At 45.5% G+C, this 24472-nt stretch overlaps 1 protein-coding gene across 2 annotated transcripts in view; it reads left to right on the top strand.

Annotated features, from left to right (window-relative positions):
• LOC116409851 (N-acetyllactosaminide beta-1,3-N-acetylglucosaminyltransferase 3-like) overlaps positions 1-23939 on the top strand; it is a 44173-nt gene extending 20234 nt beyond the window's left edge. Inside the window, exons 1-3 of one of the 2 annotated variants that reach the window (XM_031899608.1) lie at positions 20619-20981; positions 22194-22794; positions 23395-23939. In XM_031899608.1, coding sequence (XP_031755468.1) covers positions 22200-22794; positions 23395-23858 — 1059 coding nt within the window. In that variant the 5' untranslated portion in view covers positions 20619-20981; positions 22194-22199 and the 3' untranslated portion in view covers positions 23859-23939. Of the gene's footprint in view, positions 1-20618; positions 20982-22193; positions 22795-23394 lie in introns of those variants that run through there. The other variant, XM_031899609.1, reaches the window with a different exon arrangement.
• The last annotated feature ends 533 nt before the right edge of the window (positions 23940-24472 follow it).

Here is a 24472-nt window from a genome sequence, read left to right as displayed (position 1 = left end):
GTGTAACTGTGGCATTTAATGTTGGGGGGGTCAGTGCAATAAGATGCTGGGTGTAACTGTGCCATTTAATGTTGGGGGGTCAGTGCAATAAGGTGCTGGGTTTAACTGTGCCATTTAATGTTGGGGGGTCAGTGCAATAAGATGCTGGGCGTAACTGTACCATTTAATGTTGGGGGGTCAGTGCAAATAAGATGCTGGGTGTAACTGTAGCCATTTAATGTTGGCCGGGTCAGGTGCAATAAGATGCTGGGTGTAACTGTGGCCATTTAATGTTGGGGGGTCAGTGCAATAAGATGCTGGGCGTAACTGTGGCCCATTTAATGTTGGGGGGTCAGTACAATAAGATGCTGGGTGTAACTGTGCCATTTAATGTTGGGGGGTCAGTGCAATAAGATGCTGGGTGTAACTGTGCCATTTAATGTTGGGGGTCAGTGCAATAAGATGCTGGGTGTAACTGTGCCATTTAAATGTTGGCCGGTCAGTGCAATAAGATGCTGGGTGTAACTGTGGGCATTTAATGTTGGCCCGGTCAGTGCAATAAGATGCTGGGCGTAACTGTGCCATTTAATGTTTGGGGGTCAGTGCAATAAGATGCTGGGTGTAACTGTGCCATTTAATGTTGGGGGTCAGTGCAATAAGATGCTGGGCGTAACTGTACCATTTAATGTTGGGGGGTCAGTGCAATAAGATGCTGGGTGTAACTGTGCCATTTAATGTGGGGGGTCAGTGCAATAAGATGCTGGGCGTAACTGTACCATTTAATGTTGGGGGTCAGTGCAATAAGATGCTGGGTGTAACTGTGCCATTTAATGTTGGGGGGTCAGTGCAATAAGATGCGGGTGTAACTGTGCCATTTAATGTTGGGGGGTCAGTGCAATAAGATGCTGGGTGTAACTGTGCCATTTAATGTTGGGGGGTCAGTGCAATAAGATGCTGGGCGTAACTGTACCATTTAATGTTGGGGGGTCAGTGCAATAAGATGCTGGGTGTAACTGTGGCCATTTAATGTTGGCCGGTCAGTGCAATAAGATGCTGGGTGTAACTGTACCATTTAATGTTGGGGGGTCAGTGCAATAAGATGCTGGGTGTAACTGTGCCATTTAATGTTGGCCGGTCAGTGCAATAAGATGCTGGGCGTAACGTACCATTTAATGTTGGGGGGTCAGTGCAATAAGATGCTGGGTGTCATGTGCCATTTAATGTTGGGGGGTCAGTGCAATAGATGCTGGGTGTAACTGTGCCATTTGATGTTGGCCGGTCAGTGCAATAAGATGCTGGGTGTAACTGTACCATTTAATGTTGGGGGGGTCAGTGCAATAAGATGCTGGGTGTAACTGTGCCATTTAATGTTGGCCGTCAGTGCAATAAGATGCTGGGCGTAACTGTACCATTTAATGTTGGGGGGTCAGTGCAATAAGATGCTGGGTGTAACTGTGCCATTTAATGTTGGGGGGTCAGTGCAATAAGATGCTGGGCGTAACTGTACCATTTAATGTTGGGGGGTCAGTGCAATAAGATGCTGGGTGTAACTGTGCCATTTAATGTTGGGGGGTCAGTACCCAATAAGATGCTGGGTGTAACTGTTGCCATTTAATGTTGGGGGGGTCAGTGCAATAAGATGCTGGGTGTAACTGTGCCATTTAATGTTGGGGGGTCAGTGCAATAAGATGCAGGGCGTAACTGTACCATTTAATGTTGGGGGGTCAGTGCAATAAGATGCTGGGTGTAACTGTGCCATTTAATGTTGGGGGGTCAGTGCAATCAGATGCTGGGCGTAACTGTACCATTTAATGTTGGGGGGTCAGTGCCAATAAGATGCTGGGTGTAACTGTACCATTTAATGTTTGGGGGGTCAGTGCAATAAATGCTGGGGCGTAACTGTGCCATTTAATGTTGGGGGGTCAGTACAATAAGATGCTGGGTGTAACTGTGCCATTTAATGTTTGGGGGGTCAGTACAATAAGATGCTGGGTGTAACTGTGCCATTTAATGTTGGGGGTCAGTGCAATAAGATGCTGGGCGTAACTGTGCATTTAATGTTGGGGGGTCAGTGCAATAAGATGCTGGGCGTAACTGTGCCATTTTAATGTTGGGGGGGTCAGTACAATAAGATGCTGGGTGTCACTGTGCATTTAATGTTGGGGGTCAGTGCAATAAGATGCTGGGCGTAACTTTGCGATTTAATGTTGGGGGTCAGTGCAATAAGATGCTGTGTAACTGTGCCATTTAATGTTGGGGGGTCAGTACAATAAGATGCTGGGCGTAACTGTGCGATTTAATGTTGGGGGGTCAGTGCAATAAGATGCTGGGCGTAACTGTGCCATTTAATGTTGGGGGGTCAGTACAATAAGATGCTGGGTGTAACTGTGCCATTTAATGTTGGCCGGTCAGTGCAATAAGATGCTGGGTGTAACTGTGCCATTTAATGTTGGGGGGTCAGTGCAATAAGATTCTGGGTGTAACTGTGCCATTTAATGTTGGGGGTCAGTGCAATAAGATGCTGGGCGTAACTGTGCGATTTAATTTTGGGGGGTCAGTGCAATAAGATGCTGGGTGTAACTGTACCATTTAATGTTGGCCGGTCAGTGCAATAAGATGCTGGGTGTAACTGTGCCATTTAATGTTGGGGGGTCAGTGCAATAAGATTCTGGTTGTAACTGTGCCATTTAATGTTGGGGGGTCAGTGCAATAAGATGCTGGGCGTAACTGTGCGATTTAATTTTGGGGGGTCAGTGCAATAAGATGCTGGGTGTAACTGTGGCCATTTAATGTTTGGCCGGTCAGTACAATAAGATTGCTGGGTGTAACTGTGCCATTTAATGTTGGCCGGTCAGTGCAATAAGATGCTGGGCGTAACTAGTGCCATTTAATGTTGGGGGTCAGTGCAATAAGATGCTGGGTGTAACTGTGCCATTTAATGTTGGGGGGTCAGTGCAATAAGATGCTGGGCGTAACTGTGCCATTTAATGTTGGGGGGTCAGTGCAATAAGATGCTGGGTTAACTGTGCCATTTAATGTTGGGGGGTCAGTGCAATAAGATGCTGGGCGTAACTGTACCATTTAATGTTGGGGGGTCAGTGCAATAAGATGCTGGGTGTAACTGTGCCATTTAATGTTGGGGGGTCAGTGCAATAAGATGCTGGGCGTAACTGTACCATTTAATGTTGGGGGGTCAGTGCAATAAGATGCTGGGTGTAACTGTGCCATTTAATGTTGGGGGGTCAGTGCAATAAGATGCTGGGTGTAACTGTGCCATTTAATGTTGGGGGGTCAGTGCAATAAGATGCTGGGTGTAACTGTGCCATTTAATGTTGGGGGGTCAGTGCAATAAGATGCTGGGCGTAACTGTACCATTTAATGTTGGTGGGTCAGTGCAATAAGATGCTGGGTGTAACTGTGCCATTTAATGTTGGCCCGGTCAGTGCAATAAGATGCTGGGTGTAACTGTACCATTTAATGTTTTGGGGGGGTCAGTGCAATAAGATGCTGGGTGTAACTGTGCCATTAATGTTGGCCGTCAGTGCAATAAGATGCTGGGCGTAACTGTACCATTTAATGTTGGGGCGTCAGTGCAATAAGATGCTGGGTGTAACTGTGCCATTTAATGTGGGGGTCAGTGCAATAAATGCTGGGTGTAACTTGCCATTTATGTTGGCCGGTCAGTGCAATAAGATGCTGGGCGTAACTGTACCATTTAATGTTGGGGGGTCAGTGCAATAAGATGCTGGGCGTAACTGTACCATTTAATGTTGGGGGGTCAGTGCAATAAGATGCTGGGTGTAACTGTGCCATTTAATGTTGGGGGGTCAGTGCAATAAGATGCTGGGTGTAACTGTGCCCATTTAATGTTGGCCGGTCAGTGCAATAAGATGCTGGGCGTAACTGTGCCATTTAATGTTGGGGGGTCAGTACAATAAGATGCTGGGTGTAACTGTGCCATTTAATGTTGGGGGGTCAGTGCAATAAGATGCTGGGTGTAACTGTGCCATTTAATGTTGGCCGGTCAGTGCAATAAGATGCTGGGTGTAACTGTACCATTTAATGTTGGGGGGTCAGTGCAATAAGATGCTGGGTGTAACTGTGCCATTTAATGTTGGCCGGTCAGTGCAATAAGATGCTGGGCGTAACTGTACCATTTAATGTTGGGGGGTCAGTGCAATAAGATGCTGGGTGTAACTGTGCCATTTAATGTTGGGGGTCCAGTGCAATAAGATGCTGGGCGTAACTGTACCATTTAATGTTGGGGGGTCAGTGCAATAAGATGCTGGGTGTAACTGTGCCATTTAATGTTGGGGGGGTCAGTACAATAAGATGCTGGGTGTAAACTGTGCCATTTAATGTTGGGGGGTCAGTGCAATAAGATGCTGGTGTAACTGTGCCATTTAATGTTGGGGGGTCAGTGCAAATAAGATGCAGGGCGTAACTGTACCATTTAATGTTGGGGGGTCAGTGCAATAAGATGCTGGGTGTAACTGTGCCATTTAATGTTGGGGGGTCAGTGCAATCAGATGCTGGGCGTAACTGTACCATTTAATGTTGGGGGGTCAGTGCAATAAGATGCTGGGTGTAACTGTACCATTTAATGTTGGGGGGTCAGTGCAATAAGATGCTGGGCGTAACTGTGCCATTTAATGTTGGGGGGTCAGTACAATAAGATGCTGGGTGTAACTATGCCATTTAATGTTGGGGGGTCAGTACAATAGATGCTGGGTGTAACTGTGCCATTTAATGTTGGGGGGTCAGTGCAATAAGATGCTGGGCGTAACTGTGCCATTTAATGTTGGGGGTCAGTGCAATAAGATGCTGGGCGTAACTGTGCCATTTAATGTTGGGGGGTCAGTACAATAAGATGCTGGGTGTCACTGTGCCATTTTAATGTTGGGGGGTCAGTGCAATAAGATGCTGGGCGTAACTTTGCGATTTAATTTTGGGGGGTCAGTGCAATAAGATGCTGGGTGTAACTGTGCCATTTAATGTTGGGGGGTCAGTACAATAAGATGCTGGGCGTAACTGTGCGATTTAATGTTGGGGGGGTCAGTGCAATAAGATGCTGGGCGTAACTGTGCCATTTAATGTTGGGGGGTCAGTACAATAAGATGCTGGGTGTAACTGTGCCATTTAATGTTGGCCGGTCAGTGCAATAAGATGCTGGGTGTAACTGTGCCATTTAATGTTGGGGGGTCAGTGCAATAAGATTCTGGGTGTAACTGTGCCATTTAATGTTGGGGGGGTCAGTGCAATAAGATGCTGGGCGTAACCTGTGCGATTAATTTTGGGGGGTCAGTGCAATAAGAATGCTGGGTGTAACTGTACCATTTAATGTTGGCCGGTCAGTGCAATAAGATGCTGGGTGTAACTGTGCCATTTAATGTTGGGGGTCAGTGCAATAAGATTCTGGTTGTAACTGTGCCATTTAATGTTGGGGGGTCAGTGCAATAAGATGCTGGGCGTAACTGTGCGATTTTAATTTGGGGGTCAGTGCAATAAGATGCTGGGTGTAACTGTGCCATTTAATGTTGGCCGGTCAGTACAATAAGATGCTGGGTGTAACTGTGCCATTTAATGTTGGGGGGTTCAGTGCAATAAAGATGCTGGTGTAACTGTGCCATTTAATGTTGGGGGGTCAGTGCAATAAGATGCTGGGTGTAACTGTGCCATTTAATGTTGGGGGGTCAGTACAATAAGATGCTGGGTGTAACTGTGCCATTTAATGTTGGGGGGTCAGTACATAAGATGCTGGGTGTAACTGTGCCATTTAATGTTGGGGGTCAGTACAATAAGATGCTGGGTGTAACTGTGCCATTTAATGTTGGGGGGTCAGTACAATAAGATGCTGGGTGTAACTGTGCCATTTAATTGGGGGGTCAGTACAATAAGATGCTGGGTGTAACTGTGCCATTTAATGTTGGGGGGTCAGTGCAATAAGATGCTGGGCGTAACTGTGCGATTTAATGTTGGGGGGTCAGTGCAATAAGATGCTGGGCGTAACTGTGCCATTTAATGTTGGGGGTCAGTGCAATAAGATGCTGGGCGTAACTGTGCCATTTAATGTTGGGGGGTCAGTGCAATAAGATGCTGGGCGTAACTGTGCCATTTAATGTTGGGGGGTCAGTGCAATAAGATGCTGGGTGTAAACTGTGCCATTTAATGTTGGGGGGTCAGTACAATAAGATGCTGGGTTTAACTGTGCCATTTAATGTTGGGGGGTCAGTACAATAAGATGCTGGTGTAACTGTGCCATTTAAAGTTGGGGGGGTCAGTGCAATAAGATGCTGGGTGTAACTGTACCATTTAATGTTGGGGGGTCAGTACTATAAGATGCTGGGTGTAACTGTGCCATTTAATGTTGGGGGGTCAGTACAATAAGATGCTGGGTGTAACTGTGCCATTTAATGTTGGGGGGTCAGTACAATAAGATGCTGGGTGTAACTGTGCCATTTAATGTTGGGGGGTCAGTGCAATAAGATGCTGGGTGTAACTGTGCCATTTAATGTTGGGGGGTCAGTGCAATAAGATGCTGGGTGTAACTGTGCCATTTAATGTTGGGGGGGTCAGTGCAATAAGATGCTGGGCGTAACTGTGCCATTTAATGTTGGGGGGGTCAGTGCAATAAGATGCTGGGCGTAACTGTGCCATTTAATGTTGGGGGGGTCAGTGCAATAAGATGCTGGGTTTAACTGTGTCATTTAATGTTGGGGGGATCAGTGCAATAAGATGCTGGGCGTAACTGTGCCATTTAATGTTGGGGGGGGTCAGTGCAATAAGATGCTGGGCGTAACTGTGCCATTTAATGTTGGGGGGGTCAGTGCAATAAGATGCTGGGTGTAACTGTGCCATTTAATGTTGGGGGGGTCAGTGCAATAAGATGCTGGGTGTAACTGTGCCATTTAATGTTGGGGGGGTCAGTGCAATAAGATGCTGGGTGTAACTGTGCCATTTAATGTTGGGGGTCAGTGCAATAAGATGCTGGGCGTAACTGTGCCATTTAATGTTGGGGGGGTCAGTGCAATAAGATGCTGGGCGTAACTGTGCCATTTAATGTTGGGGGGTCAGTGCAATAAGATGCTGGGTGTAACTGTGCCATTTAATGTTGGGGGGTCAGTGCAATAAGATGCTGGGTGTAACTGTGCCATTTAATGTTGGGGGGTCAGTGCAATAAGATGCTGGGTGTATCTGTGCCATTTAATGTTGGGGGGGTCAGTGCAATAAGATGCTGGGTTTAACTGTGCCATTTAATGTTGGGGGGTCAGTGCAATAAGATGCTGGGTGTAACTGTGCCATTTAATGTTGGGGGGTCAGTGCAATAAGATGCTGGGTGTACTGTGCCATTTAATGTTGGGGGGTCAGTGCAATAAGATGCTGGTGTAACTGTGCCATTTAATGTTGGGGGGTCAGTACAATAAGATGCTGGGTGTAACTGTGCCATTTAATGTTGGGGGGTCAGTGCAATAAGATGCTGGGTGTAACTGTGCCATTTAATGTTGGGGGGTCCAGTGCAATAAGATGCTGGTGTAACTGTGCCATTTAATGTTGGGGGGTCAGTGCAATAAGATGCTGGGTGTAAACTGTGCCATTTAATGTTGGGGGGGTCAGTGCAATAAGATGCTGGGTGTAACTGTGGCCATTTAATGTTGGGGGGTCAGTGCAATAAGATTCTGGGTGTAACTGTGCCATTTAATGTTGGGGGGTCAGTGCAATAAGATGCTGGGTGTAAACTGTACCATTTAATGGTTGGGGGGTCAGTGCAATAAGATGCTGGGTGTAACTGTGCCATTTAATGTTGGGGGGTCAGTGCAATAAGATGCTGGGTGTAACTGTGCCATTTAATGTTGGGGGGTCAGTGCAATAGGTGCTGGGTTAACTGTGCCATTTAATGTTGGGGGGGTCAGCTGCAATAAGATGCTGGGTGTAACTGTGCCATTTAATGTTGGGGGGTCAGTGCAATAGATGCTGGTGTAACTGTACCATTTAATGTTGGGGGGTCAGTGCAATAAGATGCTGGGTGTAACTGTACCATTTAATGTTGGGGGGTCAGTGGCAATAAGATGCTGGTCGTAACGTACCATTAATGTTGGGGGGTCAGTGCAATAAGATGCTGGGTGTAACTGTGCCATTTAATGTTGGGGGGTCAGTGCAATAAGATGCTGGGTGTAACTGTGCCATTTAATGTTGGGGGGTCAGTGCAATAAGGTGCTGGGTTTAACTGTGGCCATTTAATGTTGGGGGGTCAGTGCAATAAGATGCTGGGCGTAACTGTACCATTTAATGTTGGGGGTCAGTGGCAATAAGATGCTGGGTGTAACTGTACCATTTAATGTTGGCCGGTCAGTGCAATAAGATGCTGGGTGTAACTGTGCCATTAATGTTGGGGGTCAGTGCAATAAGATGCTGGGCGTAACTGTGCCATTTAATGTTGGGGGTCAGTACAATAAGATGCTGGTGTAACTGTGCCATTTAATGTTGGGGGGTCAGTGCAAAAGATGCTGGGTGTAACTGTGCCATTAATGTTGGGGGTCAGTGCAATAAGATGCTTGGGTGTAACTGTGGCCATTTAATGTTGGCCGGTCAGTGCAATAAGATGCTGGGTGTAACTGTGCCATTAATGTTGGCCGGTCAGTGCAATAAGATGCTGGGTGTAACTGTGGCCATTTAATGTTGGGGGTCAGTGCAATAAGATGCTGGGTGTAACTGTGCCATTAACTGTTGGGGCAGCAAATTGGGTGTAACTGTGCATTATGTTGGGGGTCAGTGCAATAAGATGCTGGGCGTAACTGTACCATTTAATGTTGGGGGGGTCAGTGCAATAAGATGCTGGGTGTAACTGTGCCATTTAATGTTGGGGGGTCAGTGCAATAAGATGCTGGGCGTAACTGTACCATTTAAATGTTGGGGGGTCAGTGCAATAAGATGCTGGGTGTAAACTGTGCCATTTAATGTGGGGGGTCAGTGCAATAAGATGCTGGGTGTAACTGTGCCATTTAATGTTGGGGGGGTCAGTGCAATAAGATGCTGGGTGTAACTGTGCCATTTAATGTTGGGGGGTCAGTGCAAATAAGATGCTGGGCGTAACTGTACCATTTAATGTTGGGGGGTCAGTGCAATAAGATGCTGGGTGTAACTGTGCCATTTAATGTTGGCCGGTCAGTGCAATAAGATGCTGGGTGTAACTGTACCATTTAATGTTGGGGGGTCAGTGCAATAAGATGCTGGGTGTAACTGTGCCATTTAATGTTGGCCGGTCAGTGCAATAAGATGCTGGGCGTAACTGTACCATTTAATGTTGGGGGGTCAGTGCAATAAGATGCTGGGCGTAACTGTGCCATTTAATGTTGGGGGGTCAGTGCAATAAGATGCTGGGCGTAACTGTGCCATTTAATGTTGGGGGGTCAGTGCAATAAGATGCTGGGTGTAACTGTGCCATTTAATGTTGGGGGGTCAGTACAATAAGATGCTGGGTTTAACTGGCCATTTAATGTGGGGGGTCAGTACAATAAGATGCTGGGTGTAACTGTGCCATTTAAAGTTGGGGGGGGTCAGTGCAATAAGATGCTGGGTGTAACTGTGCCATTTAATGTTGGGGGGGTCAGTACAATAAGATGCTGGGTTTAACTGTGCCATTTAATGTTGGGGGGTCAGTGCAATAAGATGCTGGGTGTAACTGTGCCATTTAATGTTGGGGGGTCAGTGCAATAAGATGCTGGGTGTAACTGTGCCATTTAATGTTGGGGGGTCAGTGCAATAAGATGCTGGGCGTAACTGTGCCATTTTAATGTTGGGGGGGTCAGTGCAATAAGATGCTGGGCGTAACTGTGCCCATTTAATGTTGGGGGGGTCAGTGCAATAAGATGCTGGGCGTAACTGTGCCATTTAATGTTGGGGGGGTCAGTGCAATAAGATGCTGGGTAACTGCCATAATGGGGGTCAGTGCCAAAGGCTGGGGAACTGGCCATTTAATGTTGGGGGGATCAGTGCAATGAGATGCTGGGTGTAACTGTGCCATTTAATGTTGGGGGGGTCAGTTGCAATAAGATGCTGGGCGTAACTGTGCCATTTAATGTTGGGGGGTCAGTGCAATAAGATGCTGGGCGTAACTGTGCCATTTAATGTTGGGGGGTCAGTGCAATAAGATGCTGGGTGTAACTGTGCCATTTAATGTTGGGGGGTCAGTGCAATAAGATGCTGGGTTTATCTGTGCCATTTAATGTTGGGGGGTCAGTGCAATAAGATGCTGGGTTTAACTGTGCCATTTAATGTTGGGGGGTCAGTGCAATAAGATGCTGGGTGTACTGTGCCATTTATGTTGGGGGTCAGTGCAATAAGATGCTGGGCGTAACTTGTGCCATTTAATGTTGGGGGGTCAGTGCAATAAGATGCTGGGTGTAACTGTGCCATTTAATGTTGGGGGGTCAGTGCAATAAGATGCTGGGTTGTAACTGTGCCATTTAATGTTGGGGGGTCAGTGCAATAAGATGCTGGGCGTAACTGTGCCATTTAATGTTGGGGGGTCAGTGCAATAAGATGCTGGGTGTAACTGTGCCATTTAATGTTGGGGGGGTCAGTACAATAAGATGCTGGGCGTAACTGTGCCATTTAATGTTGGGGGGTCAGTGCAATAAGATGCTTGGTGTAACTGTGCCATTTAATGTTGGGGGGTTCAGTGCAATAAGATGCTGGGTGTAACTGTGCCATTTAATGTTGGGGGGTCAGTGCAATAAGATGCTGGGTGTAACTGTGCCATTTAATGTTGGGGGGTCAGTGCAATAAGATGCTGGGTGTAACTGTGCCATTTAATGTTGGGGGGTCAGTGCAATAAGATGCTGGGTGTAACTGTACCATTTAATGTTGGGGGGTCAGTGCAATAAGATGCTGGGTGTAACTGTGCCATTTAATGTTGGGGGTCAGTGCATTAAGATGCTGGGCGTAACTGTGCCATTTAATGTTGGGGGGTCAGTGCAATAAGATGCTGGGTGTAACTGTGCATTTAATGTTGGGGGGTCAGTGCAATAAGATGCTGGGTGTAACTGTGCCATTTAATGTTGGGGGGTCAGTGCAATAAGGTGCTGGGTTTAACTGTGCCATTTAATGTTGGGGGGTCAGTGCAATAAGATGCTGGGTGTAACTGTACCATTTAATGTTGGGGGGTCAGTGCAATAAGATGCTGGGTGTAACTGTACCATTTAATGTTGGGGGGTCAGTGCAATAAGATGCTGGGCGTAACTGTACCATTTAATGTTGGGGGGTCAGTGCAATAAGATGCTGGGTGTAACTGTGCCATTTAATGTTGGGGGGTCAGTGCAATAAGATGCTGGGCGTAACTGTGCCATTTAATGTAGGCCGGTCAGTGATTAAACAAAGAGTATATTTACGATATTGTGTAAGTCATCATCACCGGTGATGTTGCCCATAGCAACCAGTCAGCAATTAGGTTTGAAAGGTCACCAATAAGTTAGAAAACAAAGGCAAAGATCTGACTGGTTGCTATGGGCAAATCGCTGGGGAAGTTGTCCTACACACTATAATATGCCCCCCACTTACAACACAGTTGCACAGATGCTGCTACACTTGTGTGAACTTCCTTCAGCAAATGATTTCACCCGGAATGGATTCACACGCGGCGCATTCAGCCAAAAATGTCACCAATAAAACCTGCAATGGGAATCAATGACAGAGTTTACATTGTGCACATTGTCTGCATTTTATGTCTCATTTCAAGCGCTAAAAACAACTGCAGGAAACAATATGTTTGGGGGTTGGAAATTCCACATCTTCAATAAGAACAAAGCCCCAACAATCTCACCGCGGAGCTTTTATAGAATTTCTAAATGTCCCAAAATGGATTTCCGAGCAAAGCAGGTAAAGAAAAGTCGCCAAGAAAAATATCACCGAGACAAAAGAAGTTGCCGGGAAAAAAAACATTGACTTTAATGCATTTGGGGTGAGAAAATAAACTCCATTGACGTTAATGCATTTGGGGTGAGAAAAAAAACACCCATTGACTTTAATGCATTTGGTGTGAGAAAAAAAACTCCATTTACTTTAATGCATTTGGGGTGAGAAAATAAACTCCATTGACGTTAATGCATTTGGGGTGAGAAAAAAAACACCCATTGACTTTAATGCATTTGGTGTGAGAAAAAAAACTCCATTTACTTTAATGCATTTGGGGTGAGAAAAAAAACACCCATTGACTTTAATGCATTTGGGGTGAGAAAATAAACTCCATTGACTTTAATGCATTTGGGGTGAGAAAAAAAAACCCATTGACTTTAATGCATTTGGGGTAAGAAAAAAACACCCATTGACTTTAATGCATTTGGGGCGAGAAAAAAACACCCATTGACTTTAATGCATTTGGGGTGAGAAAAAAAAACGCCCATTGACTTTAATGCATTTGGGGTGAGAAAAAAACACCCATTGACTTTAATGCATTTGGGGTGAGAAAAAAACGCCCATTGACTTTAATGCATTTAGGGTGAGAAAAAAAACCCATTGACTTTACTGCATTTAGGGTGAGAAAAAACCCCCCATTAACTTTAATGCATTTGGGGTGAGAAAAAAACGCCCATTGACTTTAATGCATTTGGGGTGAGAAAAAAACACCCATTGACTTTAATGCATTTGGGGTGAGAAAAAAACACCCATTGACTTTAATGCATTTGGGGTGAGAAAAAAACACCCATTGACTTTAATGCATTTGGGGTGAGAAAAAAACACCCATTGACTTTAATGCATTTGGGGTGAGAAAAAAACACCCATTGACTTTAATGCATTTGGTGTGAGAAAAAAACCCCCATTGACTTTACTGCATTTGGGGTGAGAAAAAAGAACCCATTGACTTTAATGCATTTGGGGTGAGAAAAAAACGCCCATTGACTTTAATGCATTTGGGGTGAGAAAAAAACACCCATTGACTTTAATGCATTTGGGGTGCGAAAAAAAACCCATTGACTTTACTGCATTTGGGGTGAGAAAAAAAAACCATTGACTTTAATGCATTTGGGGTGAGAAAAAAACACCCAATGACTTTAATGCATTTGGGGTGAGAAAAAAACACCCAATGACTTTAATGCATTTGGGGTGAGAAAAAAAAATGCCCATTGACTTTAATGCATTTGGAGTGAGGAAAAAACGCCCATTGACTTTAATGCATTTGGGGTGAGAAAAAAACGCCCATTGACTTTAATGCATTTCGGGTGAGAAAAAAAATGCCCATTGACTTTAATGCATTTGGGGTGAGAAATAAACGCCCATTGACTTTAATGCATTTGGGGTGAGAAAAAAACGCCCATTGACTTTAATGCATTTAGGGTGAGAAAAAAAACCCATTGACTTTACTGCATTTAGGGTGAGAAAAAAACCCCCATTAACTTTAATGCATTTGGGGTGAGAAAAAAACGCCCATTGACTTTAATGCATTTGGGGTGAGAGAAAAAAACCCATTCACTTTAATGCATTTTGGGTGACAAAAAAACCATTGACTTTACTGCATTTGGGGTGAGAAAAAAACACCCATTGACTTTAATGCATTTGGGGTGAGAAAAAAACACCCATTGACTTTAATGCATTTGGTGTGAGAAAAAAACCCCCATTGACTTTACTGCATTTGGGGTGAGGAAAAAGAACCCATTGACTTTAATGCATTTGGGGTGAGAAAAAAACGCCCATTGACTTTAATGCATTTGGGGTGAGAAAAAAAAACCATTGACTTTAATGCATTTGGGGTGCGAAAAAAAACCCATTGACTTTACTGCATTTGGGGTGAGAAAAAAAAACCATTGACTTTAATGCATTTGGGGTGAGAAAAAAATACCCAATGACTTTAATGCATTTGGGGTGAGAAAAAAACACCCAATGACTTTAATGCATTTGGGGTGAGAAAAAAAATGCCCATTGACTTTAATGCATTTGGGGTGAGGAAAAAACACCCATTGACTTTAATGCATTTGGTGTGAGAAAAAAACCCCCATTGACTTTACTGCATTTGGGGTGAGAAAAAAGAACCCATTGACTTTAATGCATTTGGGGTGAGAAAAAAACGCCCATTGACTTTAATGCATTTGGGGTGAAAAAAAAAAACCATTGACTTTAATGCATTTGGGGTGCGAAAAAAAACGCCCATTGACTTTAATGCATTTGGGGTGAGATAAAAAAACCATTGACTTTAATGCATTTGGGGTGCGAAAAAAAACCCATTGACTTTACTGCATTTGGGGTGAGAAAAAAAAACCATTAACTTTAATGCATTTGGGGTGAGAAAAAAACACCCAATGACTTTAATGCATTTGGGGTGAGAAAAAAACACCCAATGACTTTAATGCATTTGGGGTGAGAAAAAAAATGCCCATTGACTTTAATGCATTTGGGGTGAGGAAAAAACGCCCATTGACTTTAATGCATTTGGGGTGAGAAAAAAAACGCCCATTGACTTTAATGCATTTGGGGTGAGGAAAAAAACGCTCATTGACATTAATGCATTTGGGGTAAGAAAAAAACACCCATTGACTTTAATGCATTTGGGGTGAGAAAAAAACGCCCATTGACTTTAATGCATTTCGGGTGAGAAAAAAAATGCCCATTGACTTTAATGCATTTGGGGTGAGAAAAAAACGCCCATTGACTTTAATGCATTTGGGGTGGGAAAAAAACGCCCATTGACGTTAATGCATTTGGGGTGAGAAAAAAACACCCATTGACTTTAATGCATTTGGGGTGGGAAAAAAACAACCCATTGACTTTAATGCATTTGGGGTGGGAACAAAAAACCCATTGACGTTAATGCATTTGGGGTGAGAAAAAAACACCCATTGACGTGAATGCATTTGGGGTGAGAAAAAAAAAAACCCTGACATTTCTGTTCCCTGTCTCCCGTCACTAGTTAGTAGCCATGTTGGTCACGGCGTTGGCCCGGCTGCCTCTGGGGTCAGTTCCTAATAGTTTGTATTTATTCACCTTTCTTCTTTCTAATCATGACTGCAGGGTGATACATGTAAGTCTTATAATAGATCTCAAGTTGGGAGGGGTGAAGGGGGCGGGGCAATGTATCCCAGAGACACAGAGTGGATAGATAGGTCAGTGTGGGTCTGTATGTGAGTGGATAGGTCAGTGTGGGTCTGTATGTGAGTGGATAGGTCAGTGTGGGTCTGTATGTGAGTGGATAGATAGGTCAGTGTGGGTCTGTATGTGAGTGGATAGATAGGTGAGTGTGGGTCTGTATGTGAGTGGATAGATAGGTGAGTGTGGGTCTGTATGTGAGTGGATAGATAGGTCAGTGTGGGTCTGTATGTGAGTGGATAGATAGGTCAGTGTGGGTCTGTATGTGAGTGGATAGATAGGTCAGTGTGGGTCTGTATGTGAGTGGATAGGTCAGTGTGGGTCTGTATGTGAGTGGATAGGTCAGTGTGGGTCTGTATGTGAGTGGATAGGTCAGTGTGGGTCTGTATGTGAGTGGATAGGTCAGTGTGGGTCTGTATGTGAGTGGATAGGTCAGTGTGGGTCTGTATGTGAGTGGATAGGTCAGTATGGGTCTGTATGTGAGTGGATAGATAGGTCAGTGTGGGTCTGTATGTGAGTGGATAGATAGGTCAGTGTGGGTCTGTATGTGAGTGGATAGATAGGTCAGTGTGGGTCTGTATGTGAGTGGATAGATAGGTCAGTGTGGGTCTGTATGTGAGTGGATAGGTCAGTATGGGTCTGTATGTGAGTGGATAGATAGGTCAGTGTGGGTCTGTATGTGAGTGGATAGATAGGTCAGTGTGGGTCTGTATGTGAGTGGATAGATAGGTCAGTGTGGGTCTGTATATTTATTAGGTTTACCACAGGAAACTGTATATTTTTGAAAAGTACACATTCTGCCGAATCCAAAATAGGTAACCATGTTTTCCAACCCCTAAGTACCAAACAGCAATGCTTTCCTGAATTTTGTAGTTTCTATAAAAAATTATGAATATTCTAAAATATTGCCTCAAATCTTCCACTTTCAAGCACCTTATCTCCCACATAACATTAGGTACCACGAAAACCCACCCTAAATATGAAAGCCAAGGGGCCACTGAACAGTTTGATGCCCATTGTGCATAGGATCACCAATGTATCTGGCATTTAGAGACCCCAAAAGGAATTTAGTGCATACAAAATGCATATGGAGGATGTTTCTCTTCAAGTTCATGGGGGATGTTTCTCTTCCAAGTTCATGGAGGATGTTTTCTTCCAAGTTCATGGGGGATGTTTCTCTTCCAAGTTCATGGAGGATGTTTCTCTTCATGTTGATGGAGGATGTTTCTCTTCCAAGTTCATGGAGGATGTTTCTCTTCCAAGTTCATGGAGGATGTTTCTCTTCAAGTTCATGGGGGATGTTTCTCTTCCAAGTTCATGGGGGATGTTTCTCTTCCAAGTTCATGTGGGATGTTTCTCTTCCAAGTTCATGGGGGATGTTTCTCTTCCAAGTTCATGGAGGATGTTTCTCTTCATGTTCATCGAGGATGATTCTCTTCCAAGTTCATGGAGGATGTTTCTCTTCCAAGTTCATGGAGGATGTTTCTCTTCCAAGTTCATGGAGGATGTTTCTCTTCATGTTCATCGAGGATGATTCTCTTCCAAGTTCATGGAGGATGTTTCTCTTCCAAGTTCATGGAGGATGTTTCTCTTCATGTTCATCGAGGATGATTCTCTTCCAAGTTCATGGAGGATGTTTCTCTTCCAAGTTCATGGAGGATGTTTCTCTTCCAAGTTGATGGAGGATGTTTCTCTTTAAGTTCATGGGGGATGTTTCTCTTCAAGTTCATGGAGGATGTTTCCTTCAAAGTTCATGGGGGATGTTTCTCTTCAAGTTCATGGGGGATGTTTCTCTTCAAGTTCATGGAGGATGTTTCTCTTCCAAGTTCATGGAGGATGTTTCTCTTCCAAGTTCATGGAGGATGTTTCTCTTCCAAGTTCATGGAGGATGTTTTCTTCCAAGTTCATGGGGGATGTTTCTCTTCCAAGTTCATGGAGGATGTTTCTCTTCATGTTGATGGAGGATGTTTCTCTTCCAAGTTCATGGGGGATGTTTCTCTTCCAAGTTCATGGAGGATGTTTCTCTTCCAAGTTCATGGAGGATGTTTCTCTTCAAGTTCATAGGGGATGTTTCTCTTCCAAGTTCATGGAGGATGTTTCTCTTCCAAGTTCATGGAGGATGTTTCTCTTCAAAGTTCATGGGGGATGTTCTCTTCAAGTTCATGGGGGATGTTTCTCTTCCAAGTTCATGGAGGATGTTTCTCTTCAAAGTTCATGGGGGATGTTCTCTTCAAGTTCATGGGGGATGTTTCTCTTCCAAGTTCATGGAGGATGTTTCTCTTCTAAGTTCATGGAGGATGTTTCTCTTCCAGGTTCATGGGGGATGTTTCTCTTCCAAGTTCATGGGGGATGTTTCTCTTCCAAGTTCATGGAGGATGTTTCTCTTCCAAGTTCATGGAGGATGTTTCTCTTCATGTTGATGGAGGATGTTTCTCTTCCAAGTTCATGGAGGATGTTTCTCTTCAAAGTTCATGGGGGATGTTTCTCTTCAAGTTCATGGAGGATGTTTCTCTTCAAGTTCATGGAGGATGTTTCTCTTCATGTTGATGGAGGATGTTTCTCTTCAAGTTCATGGAGGATGTTTCTCTTCATGTTGATGGAGGATGTTTCTCTTCCAAGTTCATGGAGGATGTTTCTCTTCAAAGTTCATGGAGGATGTTTCTCTTCAAAGTTCATGGGGGATGTTTCTCTTCAAAGTTCATGGGGGATGTTTCTCTTTATGTTCATGGGGGATGTTTCTCTTCAAGTTCATGGAGAATGTTTCACTTCCAAGTTCATGGTGAATGTTTCTCTTCCAAGTTCATGGAGGATGTTTCTCTTCAAAGTTCATGGGGGATGTTCTCTTCAAGTTCATGGGGGATGTTTCTCTTCCAAGTTCATGGAGGATGTTTCTCTTCATGTTGATGGAGGATGTTTCTCTTCTAAGTTCATGGAGGATGTTTCTCTTCTAAGTTCATGGAGGATGTTTCTCTTCCAGGTTCATGGGGGATGTTTCTCTTCCAAGTTCATGGGGGATGTTTCTCTTCCAAGTTCATGGAGGATGTTTCTCTTCCAAGTTCATGGAAGATGTTTTCTTCCAAGTTCATGGGGGATGTTTCTCTTCCAAGTTCATGGAGGATGTTTCTCTTCCAAGTTCATGGAGGATGTTTCTCTTCAAGTTCATGGAGGATGTTTCTCTTCAAGTTCATGGAGGATGTTTCTCTTCAAGTTCATGGAGGATGTTTCTCTTCATGTTGATGGAGGATGTTTCTCTTCCAAGTTCATGGAGGATGTTTCTCTTCAAAGTTCATGGGGGATGTTTCTCTTCAAGTTCATGGAGGACGTTTCTCTTCAAGTTCATGGAGGATGTTTCTCTTCATGTTGATGGAGGATGTTTCTCTTCAAGTTCATGGAGGATGTTTCTCTTCATGTTGATGGAGGATGTTTCTCTTCCAAGTTCATGGAGGATGTTTCTCTTCAAAGTCCATGGAGGATGTTTCTCTTCAAAGTTCATGGGGGATGTTTCTCTTCAAAGTTCATGGGGGATGTTTCTCTTTATGTTCATGAAGGATGTTTCTCTTCAAGTTCATGGAGAATGTTTCACTTCCAAGTTCATGGAGGATGTTTCTCTTCAAGTTCATGGAGGATGTTTCTCTTCCAAGTTCATGGAGGATATTTTCTTCCAAGTTCATGGAGGATGTTTCTCTTCCAAGTTCATGGAGGATGTTTTCTTCCAAGTTCATGGAGGATGTTTTCTTCCAAGTTCATGGAGGGTGTTTCTCTTCCAAGTTCATGGAGGATGTTTCTCTTCAGGTACAAGGAGAATGGGTAAGAAAATATAATTTTATGTGAACATCAATCAGAAGATTTGCCTACCTAGCTTTTTACCTCTAGTCCCAAAGAGCTACTTTTTTGCCAAATATTCACATATCTGCAAAGCACTACAGACTGGATGTCCAAGCATCCCAGGAGATGGCCTTTGGTAGAACCATTCTAAATGAGCTCCTACTATATCCCACCATCCCTTAATAAAAGGCCATCCTACCCTTTCTTGAAGCTATCTATTATGTCTGCCAGTACAGCTGCTTTTCTTACCTTGAAATGCAACCTCCTTTCTTCTAACAGATCTAGCCGATGCCTTCAAGTCTGCTGGAAGGACTTACTGGTAAATTAGGGGAGGAGATAAGTTGCCTGTGGTAAATCTGCTCTACTGTGAGCAACTAATCTCCTGAAAATGCTTTCACATCGACTTTATTATAAATTGTGGAGGGAAAAAACATACGTCTTGCAAGTTAACTTCAGGCTACTACGTGCAGTACAGGCAGTCACCTGTGGTATATTTATATTTATATAGTGATCCTACCCCCCTTAACTGCCCCCCCCCCCAGTGTAACCAATCCCAACTGGGCCAGCCTTTCCCCATAACTGAGCCCATTCCCTTTATCAGCTTAGTCGCTCTTCCCTGTACTTTCTCTATTTCATTACTGCCCCCCCTTATATATTTATATATAGTGACCCCCCCTTAACTGCCCCTTCCCCAGTGTAACCAATCCCAACTGGGGCCAGCCTTTCCCCATAACTGAGGCCCATTCCCTTTATCAGCTTAGTCGCTCTTCCCTGTACTTTCTCTATTTCATTACTGCCCCCCTTATATATTATATATAGTGACCCCCCCTTAACTGCCCCTTCCCCAGTGTAACCAATCCCAACTGGGCCAGCCTTTCCCCATAACTGAGCCCATTCCCTTTATCAGCTTAGTCGCTCTTCCCTGTACTTTCTCTATTTCATTACTGCCCCCCCCCTTATATATTTATATATAGTGACCCCCCTTAACTGCCCCTTCCCCAGTGTAACCAATCCCAACTGGGCCAGCCTTTCCCATAACTGAGCCCATTCCTTTATCAGCTTAGTCGCTCTTCCTGTACTTTCTCTATTTCATTACTGCCCCCCCTTATATATTTATATATAGTGACCCCCCCCTTAACTGCCCCCCCCCCAGTGTAACCAATCCCAACTGGGCCAGCCTTTCCCCCATAACTGAGCCCATTCCCTTTATCAGCTTAGTCGCTCTTCCCTGTACTTTCTCTATTTCATTACTGCCCCCCCTTATATATTTATATAAGTGACCCCCTTAACTGCCCTTCCCCAGTGTAACCAATCCCAACTGGGCCAGCCTTTCCCCATAACTGAGCCCATTCCCTTTATCAGCTTAGTCGCTCTTCCCTGTACTTTCTCTATTTCATTACTGCCCCCCCTTATATATTTATATATAGTGACCCCCCCCCCTTAACTGCCCCTTCCCCAGTGTAACCAATCCCAACTGGGCCAGCCTTTCCCCATAACTGGACAGTAACACCCCCATCTAACATGGGGCAAATACAAGGACCTTCCCAATCAATGTTTCCTGTAAGGCAGATCCTACAACATGTAACATCTGTGTATTTCGTTGCTATGGAAAGTGGTATCTCCCTGGATTCCCAGCATGCATCAGTCTGATTCCCTGACAGGAACTGAGGTGCCGGGGGATTATGGGAGCTCTAGGGATACAAATCAGATGGAAATGAATGATGACACACAGTGACGGGGGGGGCGCTGCTATTCCCTTCGCTTTTTCATGACAAAAACATCAGTTTTCTGCAAATAAACATTTTTTATTTATTAGTATTTCTCGCATGTTCCTCCCCGGGGTCCCACCTGCAGAGATTTCTTTTGTTCCAACAATGATCCATATCTGTATTTATTTCTAGAAATAATCTCCCCATGTAATATGGCCCAATTATATCAGCAATAAATGCGACCAAATTCTGTTCCTGTGTCAATGAGCCCCATCGCCGCTCCCAGCAGCCTCTATAAACAGCCTTTCAGGGAAACTTCCTGGTCATCTAGTCTGGTAGAGAAATATCCACATATGAGATGTTCTCATTCCAGCGAGAGACTCTCCCAAGGCAGCCGTAAGTCACACGAGACCTTCATTGGCAGTCTCTTTGCCTTTTATTGTGTCTCTTTGTCATTGTTTTCTATTCAACCAATGCACTTTTATTGTCTATTATTCTGTTATATAATAGCCTCTGTGACTGGGGCTGTGGGATAGCAGGTATAGTAGGGAGAGATGGTGCCTATAGTAGCAGTGGGGGGATAATAGCCTCTGGGAAGGGACTGGGGCTGTGGGATAGCAGGTATAGTAGGGAGAGATGGTGCCTATAGTAGCGGGGGGATAATAGCCTCTGGGAAGGGACTGGGGCTGTGGGATAGCAGGTATAGTAGGGAGAGATGGTGCTATAGTAGCAGTGGGGTGAAATAGCCTCTGGAGGGACTGGGGCTGTGGGATAGCAGGTATAGTAGGGAGAGATGGTGCCTATAGTAGCAGTGGGGGATAATAGCCTCTGGGAAGGGACTGGGGCTGTGGGATAGCAGGTATAGTAGGGAGAGATGTGCCTATAGTAGCAGTGGGGGGATAATAGCCTCTGGGAAGGGACTGGGGCTTTGGGATAGCAGGTATAGTAGGGAGAGATGGTGCCTATAGTAGCAGTGGGGGGATAATAGCCTCTGGAAGGGACTGGGGCTGTGGGATAGCAGGTATAGTAGGGAGAGATGGTGCCTATAGTAGCAGTGGGGGGATAATAGCCTCTGGGAAGGGACTGGGGCTGTGGGATAGCAGGTATAGTAGGGAGAGATGGTGCCTATAGTAGCAGTGGGGGGATAATAGCCTCTGGGAAGGGACTGGGGCTGTGGGATAGCAGGTATGTAGGAGAGATGGTGCCTATAGTAGCAGTGGGGGATAATAGCCTCTGGAGGGACTGGGACTGTGGGGATAGCAGGTATAGTAGGGAGAGATGGTGCTATAGTAACAGTGGGGGGATAATAGCCTCTGGGAAGGGACTGGGGCTGTGGGATAGCAGGTATAGTAGGGAGAGATGGTGCCTATAGTAGCAGTGGGGGGGGATAATAGCCTCTGGGAAGGGACTGGGGCTGTGGGATAGCAGGTATAGTAGGGAGAGATGGTGCCTATAGTAGCAGTGGGGGGATAATAGCCTCTGGGAAGGGACTGGGGCTGTGGGATAGCAGGTATAGTAGGGAGAGATGGTGCCTATAGTAGCAGTGGGGGGATAGTAGGCAATTTTGGATAAATACATTTCCCAATACCGTTTTTCCTTATCCCGTAGGTGACCATGAGGCGGAACCTCCTCCATCTGATCATCTCCACCATCTCCATTGTGTTGGTCTATTTCCTCATGATATTATTCTGGGAATCCCCTTCAGGAAAGCTCTCTAGACGTGCCCAGTACAATCAGGACAGACTCCCCCCACACAGCCTGCCGGTTGCTAGGGGGTCAGTGACCCTCTCTGATGGCAGCTATACCTACCACTTGAACTTCTCCCAGTTCCAGCTGGAGTTTCCGTACCTACAGACCTACCGCTGCTCCCTCACACTTACCCCACATCTACAGCCGGAGGAAGAGATGGCTACAAAGCTCCTTCTCATGGCTATTAAGTCCCACCCAAGCTCGGGGGCCAGGAGGGCGGCGCTAAGGAGCACTTGGGCCCGTAGGTGGGAGGTGGAAGATTACAGGGTAAAACCAATATTTTTGGTGGCAGAAACTGAGCAAAGAGGCGCCATGGAGATGGTGAGAGCAGAGAATGAGGAGTTTGGGGACATCCTGCAATGGGACTTCACTGAGGGGCATCACAACCTGTCTCTGAAGGAGCGATGCTTCCTGGAGTGGCTCCACCTCCGGCTCCCCCATGTGGCCTTTGTGTTCAAGGGTCAGTAGCCCAACCTGTTTGGTGACTATGTCGGGGGCGTTCCTTGGGCTCATACTGATGAGTGTTTCTCCCATGCACTTGTGTTCCACATCTAATATCCTTATCATTTACAGTAGGGGGTACATTATCCCTTATAATACATGAGTGATACTCAGAGTTCCCTGTATAACTCAGCCTGCAGCCTTGTGCCTTTATATGGGGGGCACAGAACCCCTCAGTGACTGCTAATATCCTTATCATTTACAGTAGGGGGTACATTATCCCTTTATAATACATGAGTGATACTCAGAGTTCCCTGTATAACTCAGCCTGCAGCCTTGTGCCTTTATATGGGGGGCACAGAACCCTCAGTGGACCTGCTAATATCCTTATCATTTACAGTAGGGGGTACATTATCCCTTATAATACATGAGTGATACTCAGAGTTCCCTGTATAACTCAGCCTGCAGCCTTGTGCCTTTATATGGGGGGCACAGAACCCCTCAGTGACTGCTAATATCCTTATCATTTACAGTAGGGGGTACATTATCCCTATAATACCCCAGTATAATTGGGGACATATCCTGCACGTATTTTCTCACTGATCCGTCTCTTTTCCAGGTGATGATGATGAATACGCAAACCCAGAGGCGCTGGTTCTGTACGCGAGGGAACACGACGCATTTCCCCAGACCCTACACGGACACATTCAGTACGATACCAGGGTAATGCGCGAAGCCAAATATCGCATCTCGGAGACCCTCTACCCTTTCCACAGGTTCCCCCTTTTCCTCTCTGGGGGGGGCTTTATGTTCCCCGGCACCTCGGTTCTGCCCCTTTACCAGGCGTCCCAGAAACTGCCCGTTTTTCCCCTGGACGACGTGTATGTCGGCTTCCTCTCATTGGCTGCCAATCTGACCTATCGGAATGATGCCCGGTTCATTGTGGTGAGAAGAGAGTTTAACCCCTGCCTGTACAAACTGGCCCTGGTTGTCCACGGGATCCAATCAGATGAGTTAGTAAAGATCTGGAAGGAGGTGCAAAATGCGTGCTGTAAGGCTGCCCCCCCAAATGGCAAATGTTAGTGGGGCCCCGGGCCCCGATGATCTGTACAAACTGCATTCGCTTCTTATTCTCTGTGTAATAAAGATTTTATATTTCACTTATTTCACTCATTTTTTCACAACTGGCAACAGGGAAGGAATCTCATTACCCCCCCCCATCCTCCCTCTCCTCTCCCCCCATTTGTCTCTCTACTCCCCGAACCCCCTTTCCCTTCCCCTCTCCCCCCATTTGTCTCTCTGCTCCCCGAACCCCCTTTCCCTTCCCTCCTCCCCCCCATTTGTCTCTCTACTCCCCGAACCCCCTTTCCCTTCCCCTCTCCCCCCATTTGTCTCACTGCTCCCCGAACCCCCTTTCCCTTCCCCTCTCCCCCCATTTGTCTCTCTGCTCCCCGAACCCCCTTTCCCTTCCCCTCTCCCCCCATTTGTCTCTCTGCTCCCCGAACCCCCTTTCCCTTCCCCTCTCCCCCATTTGTCTCTTGCTCCCCGAACCCCCTTCCCTTCCCCTCTCCCCCATTTGTCTCTCTGCTCCCCGAACCCCCTTTCCCTTCCCCTTCTCCCCCATTTGTCTCTCTGCTTCCCAAACCCCCTTTCCCTTCCCCTCTCCCCCCATTTGTCTCTCTGCTCCCCGAACCCCC

The sequence above is a fragment of the Xenopus tropicalis genome, chromosome 3, assembly GCF_000004195.4.
Source record: "Xenopus tropicalis strain Nigerian chromosome 3, UCB_Xtro_10.0, whole genome shotgun sequence".
NCBI lineage: Eukaryota > Metazoa > Chordata > Amphibia > Anura > Pipidae > Xenopus > Xenopus tropicalis.
Note: the sequence above shows the minus strand (reverse complement) of the source record. Positions and strands in the feature narration are given on the sequence as shown.